Raw genomic sequence first — 10,125 nt, forward strand, 5'->3', positions numbered from 1 at the left:
TTTTATATGATTGCGTTCAAAGCCGTAAATCACCAATTATTTAGTAAAATATTTGCAATAAATTATGCTAAATATGCTTGGTGTATTTGTAAGTATAAAAAATTTGATTGCCTCATTTGTCTGCACTCAGTCACTTGGAGTTTCCATTTAATAATTGCATTTTATCTGATAAAGCTGCTCTTAGTGTTCTCTCCACTTAATGTGCCATTTTTATTGAGTTGAGAATTAATGAGCGATTTCATATAGCATATTTAAGATAAAGAATTGTGAGTTGCCACATTTATGCAGTTTTGTTGGAAAAGATATTAAAAGCATATAGTTTGGGATAAGATTTCAACAAATCTGGTAACAATATTAAGTCTTACAGTGTGGCTGGCTTTGGTTTTTTTCTACTACGTTGCAATGACTTTGGCTTCAGATGTGTTAACGGTAGTTACACTTCAGATAGTATATAACGCGGGATGCTATGCTGGTAATAGAGTAAGAGCAAGCCCTTCTTTGCTTATGGAAGGACCAGGTGGAGTAGGACTTGATGTCAGTTGGCGCAGAAGAGAAACGATTGCTTTCAAAAAGAATTTCGTTTCACATGAAAATCTTTCTATGAGTTATCGTAGAAGAAGAATAACAGACGCAAACAGTTTAAAATCCAGATGTTTGCACATCTCATTTCTCCGATGCGTAAAATTTGTGTGAATCCAGTCGAAAATTCGTAACTACTTCTTGTGTAACCCAGCTGAAAATTTGTAAAATTGTGTCTACAAATGAACGTTTCGGGGCTACTTCAAAGCTATTTCCGTACCATTTAGGAACTAGTTCACGACTATTTCATCATTAATTCACGTCTATTTTAGGACCATTTCGGGACAATTTGATACTAGTTATGCACTATTTTAGGACTATTTCTGGTTCATTTCGGTTCTAATTCAGGACCATTTCATGAACATTTTTGGACTAGTTCGGCATCGTTTTGAGCCCAGTAAGGGACCACTTCAGTACCATTTCAAGACATGTTCGAGAGCCTTTCGGCACAAGTTCACGAGGTTTTTAGAAGCACTTCAGGACTACTCCAGGAGAATTTTGGGCATAGTGCGGTATCATGATCTTGCAATAGTCCAGAACTCTTTCCGAAATGGTTATGAAACACCCGCGTAATATTTAATTTCTAGTTTAACCTCTTTATGTACAAATGCCTTACCAAGGTGCAGACAGATGGTTATGCATCAAATTTCAAGAGTACCTGCCCTGCAAACCATAGCTCCCGAAAACTTAACGAAATCTTTAGGAGTATCTCATTTCGTTTTCACGATTACTAGCGGCAATCAGCAGTAGAATTCTGACAAACGTTAAGCTAAATTTTCGTGGCTAAAATTCTCTAAATGAAAAGCAGTAGCGCCTAAAACTATACAACATGGAAGAGTAACACATGCGATGCCTAATCAGCCAAATCTGGCAGTGTGGCGGGCATGCAACTAGATGTTGCGTGTTTTTAGGGGCGTCTGCTATCCTTTTGGAGATTTTTGGCGATAAAAATGAGCGAAAGCAAATGTTGGAATCCGGCTGCAGAGCTCTGATCTAACTCATCGTGCATTCTCAAATGGGAGGCTGAACTCATTCTCAAATGCATCAGAATATTTTCTAATTAGGCTACACTAGGGATGTCAATTTTTCAGCTTATTCCGATCCCGGAATTTAGATATTCATTACTTTTCAACAACTTAAATCCAAAAAAAAATTGCTTCAATATTGTTTGCGAAGCTCTCCTACCATAAAATAAATAATAAATAACTGGGTTTGAAACCCACGTTTTTATTTAAAATGGCGTTTTTATTTCTTCTCCTCTGACATCAAGATTTATTTTAAAGGAGTTTATAATTCAAAGATATTGTTAATTCCAAAAAATTTTTTTATTTTAAAAAATCAATGCAATGTAGAATAAAAATATGGGTACAAAGTGTAAGAGAAAATTTCTTTACATATAAAAAAAATTAAAATTTTTTTAATTCTCAAGGACGAGCGGGTAATTTTTTAAGCTGATAAAGTTAGAAGGATGAAATTCGAGGAAGTGATCGAGTTTATAAAAGTCCTTAACAAATAATTTTTTCAAAAACAAAATTGCGAAATTTCAAGGATAAAATTTTAAAAGGACATTTTCAATATTTACCAGTCCTTCTGCACCAAAAACTTAAATCTGATTAAATTCTACAAGATATCCTCTTTAATTTGATACTCATACTTATTCTCTAAGTACATTTCGAAAATGGCTCCAAAAAAATGCCGAAAAGTTCTAAGGGTTCCAAGAAATATACAAAAAAAAACTTTTACAGTTCCGAAAATTCTGAAAGTTTCCAAACAATCCATAAATCAATCATACTGAAAAGGTTTTAAAAATTTCCTTAAAAATTTCAATTAGTATCTGCAGTTAAGAAAAAGCCTATAAAATATTATTAAAAGCTTTAAAGTCTGTAAGAACCCAGGAAAACTTGCTAAGCCTCCGAAAAAAAAACCTCCGAATGTTCCGAAGACATTCCAAAATTTACCCAAAATTATCCCGAAAAGTTTCAAGGGTCCCATGATGGCTGGAAAAATATTCGAAACTACAAAAAAAAAATCTTTTAGCCCCAAAACTTTCGAAAAAGTTAATAAAGTTCACAATTATATTCCAAAAGGCCCAGAAAATAATACTAAAATCTCCAAAACTATCCCATAATATGCCCAAAATAATTAAGCAAATTCAATAAAATTTTATAATTTTCCGACAAAAAAACAAAAAGCTTTAAAATAAAAAAAAAAACAGAAAAAGTGACGAACGTTTGCATTAAAAAATTAAAAGGTTAGAGCGTAGCAAATTAGTATGCAGATTTATTGAGTTTTCCTGAGTTTTGCACAAACTTAAGAGATTTTTTTTTAACTATATCGAGCTTTAACCGCCAAACAGACGTAAGGGAAATTTTATTTTTTTTTTCAGTTCTGTCCAACTTTGCTCGAAAGTCTGGCAATCTCCCATTCGCACCTTAGAGGAATGTGTCTAGAAAAGTATTCATTGGGATCCAGGCGAGATACGCGACGACCCGCTTCTGCAGATATGAAGTCGAAGTTTCCGAAAGATTGAAGGAGAAAGCAGTGCTTCATAGTCTGATGGAAAGCGGGCTGCCGCAGCCTAACAGGCAATGTCTAAGGGCAGTTTGGAGTTGGGGCGGAGCGCCCTACTAACTCCAGCAAATTTTTCAACCTCCCTATTACGATTTCTTTGTCTAATTCCAAAAACACTAACATTTTTAAAAATCACTGAGCATTGTTACTCTATTCGCTGTGCCAAATGAACAGCCCGAAATAATTAACTGCATAGTGCAATTATTGGTAGCATTAAAAGTTGCTGAAATAGGCATTATTGCTCACTCACGTCAGCGCACAGCGCTGCTACAGCAACAATATCAAAATCAACAACAGTCGCTTGTAATTGTATTCGTAGTAACTCAATTATGATGAAGAAGCAAAGTAAACAATTGAACTATGAAGTATTGGTTCGGTTTCTGCAGTTCTTACTATCTCTTTGGCAGAAAGTTTTGAATTTTTTCTGCATCAAATATATATGTATGTATGTATGTTTATCTGTAATTGCAGTGACGACAAAATACATCTGTGCATACTTCTTCTTCTTATTTTGGAAAGGTAGAAGCTACGGCTATTACCGAAGTCCAACAAACCGCTAACTGACCCGTCTAACTTCCGCCCACTCCGCATGTGGCGGGTAAACTCCTAGAGCGTATAATTTGCAAAGCTTAAAAAATAAATTTATTAAAGACTCCATCACCAAATCAATTTGGTTTCCGAAAGGAAAATTCAACTGTTGACGCCATCAAGCTGCCAAAGAATATGGCGAAGGATTGCATAAAAGGAAGGAGGCCCTATCAAATATTGTCTTTGAAATAGTAATTATTGATATTAAAAACGCATTTAACTCGGGATTCTGGAAAAAGATTCTAGCGGCCCTAGATGAGTTGTCAGCAACCATGTATCTCTCTGGAATAAGCTCTAACTATTTTGATGTAAGAGCGCTACGAAAACTTATCGATTTAATATGAGAATATTTTATAAACACAGATTAACGAGGGACGAATTTTGTATGGCTAATCCCTTTTTCTAATTACAGATTAGTGGGCTAACCTCGAAAACGAGGGTAATCTACTTATTTGTAAATCTAGTTTAAGACAGTGAATCGACTGCACGTTATCTTCAATTTCACCTAACGGCAAGCTCAGGAAAAGCCCGATCCGACGGATTTGGGCCGTAGGGAGAGGTATGTTAGACGATCTGATGTGAGTGGACATATGAAGAGGTGTTCGTCGAGGCATCTTATTCAAATTTGACTGAACAGTTTAACCTGCTACAATATCCAGAATGGAGTTGTGTCGAAAGTATTTCGAGCTCCACAAAGCAACTCCACCACCTTGTTTGCGATGAGTTGCGTTGGTCTTCTTCGGTGATAGAGTTCAAGGCGTGAGAGTTGGCGAAGGTGTTGTTGATTGGTTCTCTATGAATGACCTGTCTATAATAGACTATATTTGTACAGTCCGTCTAGTTCAGCAGAAGGTGTATTCCAATTCCCAATCGGCTCTATACGATCGATTTTTTCCGGACAAAGAACTATTGTTTTAGTTGTCTAATGTTGTTTAGATCGTTGAACCACATTGGGTGGAAATTTTTCTTTTTTTTTTTTTTTTTCTGTTTCACTTGCAATCCAAAATACTTGGTACTTATTTTACCTTATTGAACTCTAAATTAAATCTGTAGCTACTTTTGACAGTCCTATTTCAATTATGGTCATGATTTCTGACTAACAGTAAGTGTTATTGTAGAGAATATTATATAAGTATGTAAATGAAAACCACTTCATCCGCTTTCTTCTTAATTTGAAAATGAGATACCGATATTTTTTTTTTTTAATAGCCATTTTTCGAATAACTCGAAAACCACGACTCCACTCTTCATAAGCAATTTCGTGATGGTCGTGAAGCCTGAACCACCTAACTCTAAGCTCACACCATTTGATTTATGTGCATACAGCTTTCTTGAATTGACTAAACAGCCCCTAACTTTGCATGCTGAGAAAATTTGACTATCTTATAATAGAACCCGCTGCAACAGCTGTCATGTAGGAGACACTGAAAAAGGTTGGGTTAGGTTAGGTTAACGTAGTATCCAACTAAGAACTTAAGCCAAATGTCATCGTGGTGAAAGTTGTATTCGCAAATTTGTCCGGATTGCCTGTGGCCTGCCACCCACTCTATGTGAGTGAGGAATTTAGTAGCTAGCTTTGTCAAAAGCAAGGTTTACAACAAGTTTAGAGCCATTTGCATTTATGGCGATAGAACTTGCTAAGGTAATACACCCACTTAAATTGCTGTATGAAAACGTAGCAGCATCTTTTTGTTCACAACAAAAAACTCACAGACAACAAAATCTACAAGCATTGGTTTAATCCGCCGCTGTAACACCACAACGGCGAATTTACCTTTATTTTGGCACAAAATCAACCGTCATCCATTCCTCCCACCCAATGGCTGTAATGCAATGATTGGTCTGACAAAGCAGCCATTTTCCCCCACTTTTGAAAATAATGAATGAAATTATAGAGTAAACAACAAATGTTGGCTGACTTTAATGCACCAGTAGCAATCGCAATTTCTTGTTGCCCAGTTCTGTTGTTCTTTTTGTTGTGGCATTATGGTACTATTGCTACAGACGAATTTTTATTACAGCAGATGAAGTAGAAATTGGTGCACGAATTTGTTGAGTTGCCAGCATTACAACTGCCACTACTAAGTACTTATGTATGTGTGTGTGTGTACCAACTTTGTAATATTACAAACCTACATACCAAAAATTTCTTGTGGCGTTGGCCTAAATGTGGGTAGCTTCTAAAAAAAAAAATGTGTTCATCACTAACAACGACTGAGACTGACCTAATAACCCAGTGTTAAACAGTCGTTATTGACGCAATGGCTTGCATGGAGTTTTACGTTTATTTTGCAGCCTTGCGGATCGTGCATAAGATCATTTCTTTTTGGAGATTTGGCTGTTTGAACTGAGTACAGTTTTAAAATTTTTAATAACAAAGAATGTAAAAGCGACCGATTGAAAAAATTTAAATATCGGAAGCCAGCAGCCATAACAGAAAGCTGAAGTTCAGAAGAGTTTTCTTGTAATTTAGAAATAAGAGTATATCTATGCGTCAGGCATTTCTTTTTTTTTTTTTTTTGCTAACTGGCGAGAATTAGAAACACCAAGTAAAGTGATAAGAAATTTTTGAAAAATTTTTGTTAAAAATAATAACAAAAATATTTATTTGAAATATATAATTGCCACTACAAATTTATTTAGCGCACATACGCGTTGTTAATTCCATAAAAAAAATATCCAGCCCACATACGCTCACATTCACTAATCTTCCTTCTTCGACAGCTCTTCGACCAATTTGGCACTTTGCGCTTTAATCTGTTTGCGATTCAGTACATTATGCAATGGTTTGGATTCCTGTAGCATATCTTCTTCATCGTCGTCGTGTTCCTGCACTTCTGCACTATCGCCAATATCTTCAATTTCCATGTTTTCGAGGAATATATCCTGATAGTTATTAACAAACTGCTTCAATGCGTCAGCTGGCACATCCTCCTTGTAGGCGCTCATTAATTTGTGGACCTTACGGATAACCGTATGCATAATAGTGTCAACTAAAGCGTGGGCCAGAGATTATTAAAAAAAAAAAAACTTTTTTTTTGTTTAATAGTTTTATTTAGCTCACTGTTCTCCTCATACGGTTCTGGTGCGCATGCGCGCATCGTCAACATCTCAAATTTCAGCAAAGGCAAGCGTAAATATGAATTTGGATATTTCATACGCGATAGTTTATCGGTGCGATCGACATGTCGAAGAATCTCATTTAAATTCCACAATGAAAAGCTGCAAAGAAATTTGTGTTGAATTTTATTTATTTTATATTGCATGATGTAGCTGTGGAACTCTGTGGAATGTGTAGCCGATAGAAATGAGAAACCTCTAAAAAGCTTTAATCTTCAAAACTCTTTGCCCGCGTGATATATTTCGATCGTAATTGACTTTAGAGGTTTTAAGCGATGCAAATTGGCATTAAATCTATAGAAAGCTTAAAAAAGCTCTTCCCGCAGGCTACTTTTTGGTCGTAACTAGAGTAATTTTGTGTTCATCATTTCGCAAGCAGCAGGCAGAGCTTTTTTTAAGTTAACTTTCTGCACAAGGTAAAAGCTTTTTCTAGCCAGCACTGTAGCACTTACCGCAACATGACATAGGCATCGGCACGATTTTTTATATATGCAATCATTTTTTCCTCCTCCTTATCCTCCGCTTTAATGGCATCCTTCAGTTCACGTATACGCTCCATACGACTAAATTTATGCAAATCAACTTGATTGATACTTAAATGTGCCGGAAATTTGTTCTACTCACCCTATTTCCTGCTCTGACAAGCTATTCACCAATATGCCCTCTAATACTTCAGCGCGTTTCATCTTCATCTCCAGCGTTTGATGGCCCAGCATATCGTTTTCGATCATCTTATTCAGCTTGATATTATTTTCCATTTGAGATTTTATTCTATAGACAAATTAGAAATCATAGATGTTTTAAAATGTAACAGAGGATTGAAATTGACAATGAAAGATTTCACGTAGTTTTATTGCACTTAAAAGATTCGCTTAAAGGAGAAACTCGAAAGCTCATTTCATACAAAACTCGAAAGCTCATTTCATACGAATTTCTAAAGTTTAGTAAAAGCTCCCTATCATGAGCTTTTTTCAAACTGCCAAACATTCTTATATAGAAAGTCTTCGATACAAATTATTTATGATTAACTAACCTCGGATAGATTTCTTTGGCTTGCGAACAGAGCGTGGCGAATTTTACTTGTTTTATTGTATTCTCAATTACTTCCAACTCATTCTTGAGGAACATCATGCTTGTCGTTTCACGTACATAACGTTTAGCCTTCGATATGGGATCTCCGCTTTTGATCGTTTGCTTGGGTAAACTCGATCGTTTGGCATCTTTGCGATATTGTGACATCATTTGCAATTTCGATTGCATGCTTTTACGCGATTTATCCTCCATTTGCTGAATGAAGACGAATTTTACAATTTTAATCAATCAGATGCTGTTTCTTTTTTGTGAACTATTTTTCCACTTCTTTGTTCTGTGGCATTAAAAATATTTTCTGCCATTCCCACTCTGTGTACTTACCCTATACTCTTCACTGAGTTCCTTAAATTTCGCAATCGCTGGCATGCCCAAGTACAGAATATGCTTAATAAAATTCGCCTGNCTTTTTTGTGAACTATTTTTCTACTTCTTTGTTCTGTGACATTAAAAATATTTTCTGCCATTCCCACTCTGTGTACTTACCCTATACTCTTCACTGAGTTCCTTAAATTTCGCAATCGCTGGCATGCCCAAGTACAGAATATGCTTAATAAAATTCGCCTGATCTTCAATGTCTTGGCTAAGCGAGCGCAAGATTGGCTCGTAGAAGATGCCATCGTGTCGCAGCACTTGAATCATTTTCCTATAGGTGCCATTTATGGTTTTAATCGCTTTTAAGCGCACATTGGAGTTTTCAATTTTCTTGCGAAATACTCGCGATTTGAGCTCTTCTTCCAACACAAATTCATTCTCGTACTTGATGCGATTCTCTAGGACAGCGCGTTCAAGCTGAAAGCGAAGGCGATATGTATGGGAAGAGGCGAGTAAGATACGATAGGAGATTAGACCGACGGTACAAATATATTTCAGAAAGTGATAGACGAAATGGGGGTCAGATAATAGATAATAGATAATAGAAAATAGAAAATAGAAAATAGAAAATAGAAAATAGAAAATAGAAAATAGAAAATAGAAAATAGAAAATAGAAAATAGAAAATAGANATAATAGATAATAGATAATAGATAATAGATAATAGATAATAGATAATAGATAATAGATAATAGATAATAGATAATAGATAATAGATAATAGATAATAGATAATAGATAATAGATAATAGATAATAGATAATAGATAATAGATAATAGATAATAGATAATAGATAATAGATAATAGATAATAGATAATAGATAATAGATAATAGATAATAAACAAAAAAGAAAAAATATAAAGGAAAAATGTTAAAAGATAAAATTAAACAAATAAAAGTGAAGAGATAGAATATGCAAGCGTTAAGCATTAAAGAAAAAGTATAGAAAAAGGATAAAAGACTTTCTCTTTCGAAAATTCCACTTCTTTCTCTTTCTGCTCACTGCCCACTCAACTCACCAACTTATCCTTATAAACATTTTTCAATTGATCCAAACGAAACTTCAAACGATCTCGCTCCTTGCGCATCACAAACGTACGCTGATTTATATTGTCCACCACCAACTCTACGGGCATTTTCTGATACAAACGTTGCATATCCTTGTGATTGATCAGAAAATTCCTAATTTTCTTGGTATTGTCGCCATAGAGTACATTGGAGAGCTTAGTGCGGCCATCGCGACATTGACGCTTCAAATTGCGATTCTCGCGTACGTAACGCTTGTGGTTAGCGGCTGCTTCGAGTTTTTTAAATACCAAACGCTTTGCTGTACAGGAGAGGAGTGCTTACGATTACGTCCTCCGCTTCTCTTTGCGGTTATGACCAACTTACATAACAAATCAGCCATGCCCTTGAACTGCTCTGTCAGCGAAGTTGGTGTCCAACGATCGTCGACCACCATGTGTTGGCGCACATATGAAACGCCGAAGAAGCCATGCGTGCGAACGGCACGTGGATGCACTGGTTTCGGCGCCATAATAAGACTAGCCGGTTGGCGCACCTTTTCAGGTGAGGAGCTTAAAGTTAAATCAACCATTCTGTATTTGTTGCTGTACTTTCTGAATTGGAAAATTCTTTAATGTTCGACTTATTCACAATTTTTCGCGTTATTAGTATGTTTCTCTTTAAAATATCTTAGATTCGAAAAAATTTCTTAAAAAAAGTTTTTTCTTTGACAGTCTTTGTTTGAAGATTGAATTCAAATCGTCAAAGATGGTACAAAAGAAACACAATTGGTATCGA

The 10,125-nt window shown here is 35.6% G+C and overlaps 1 protein-coding gene across 1 annotated transcript; it reads right to left on the minus strand.

The window, feature by feature from the left end:
- Window positions 1–6,441: 6,441 nt before the first annotated feature.
- On the minus strand, window positions 6,442–9,919 carry LOC108369253 (uncharacterized). Its single transcript, XM_017624331.1, has 8 exons — window positions 9,715–9,919; window positions 9,342–9,649; window positions 8,434–8,739; window positions 7,892–8,145; window positions 7,483–7,629; window positions 7,311–7,421; window positions 6,803–6,960; window positions 6,442–6,731 (listed from the first exon to the last, which is right to left on the minus strand). Exons 1-8 carry the CDS (start codon window positions 9,917–9,919, stop codon window positions 6,442–6,444), a joined length of 1,779 nt encoding a protein of 592 aa, XP_017479820.1.
- Between the last annotated feature and the right edge of the window lie 206 nt (window positions 9,920–10,125).

This window comes from Rhagoletis zephyria, unplaced genomic scaffold (assembly GCF_001687245.7).
Source record: "Rhagoletis zephyria isolate East Lansing unplaced genomic scaffold, Rhagoletis_zephyria_1.1 Rzeph_scaffold_03571, whole genome shotgun sequence".
Lineage (NCBI taxonomy): Eukaryota > Metazoa > Arthropoda > Insecta > Diptera > Tephritidae > Rhagoletis > Rhagoletis zephyria.

Excerpts from the sequence above, each read along its gene's own strand:
- LOC108369253 (XM_017624331.1), bottom strand. The coding sequence starts at position 9,919 with ATGGTTGATTTAACTTTAAGCTCCTCACCTGAAAAGGTGCGCCAACCG. Across the intron at positions 8,740-9,341 it reads ATGTTTATAAGGATAAGTTG|CTTGAACGCGCTGTCCTAGA; the intron begins GTGAGTTGAGTG and ends CTTCGCTTTCAG. Across the intron at positions 6,961-7,310 it reads GATGCCTATGTCATGTTGCG|CTTTTCATTGTGGAATTTAA; the intron begins GTAAGTGCTACA and ends ATTTCTTTGCAG.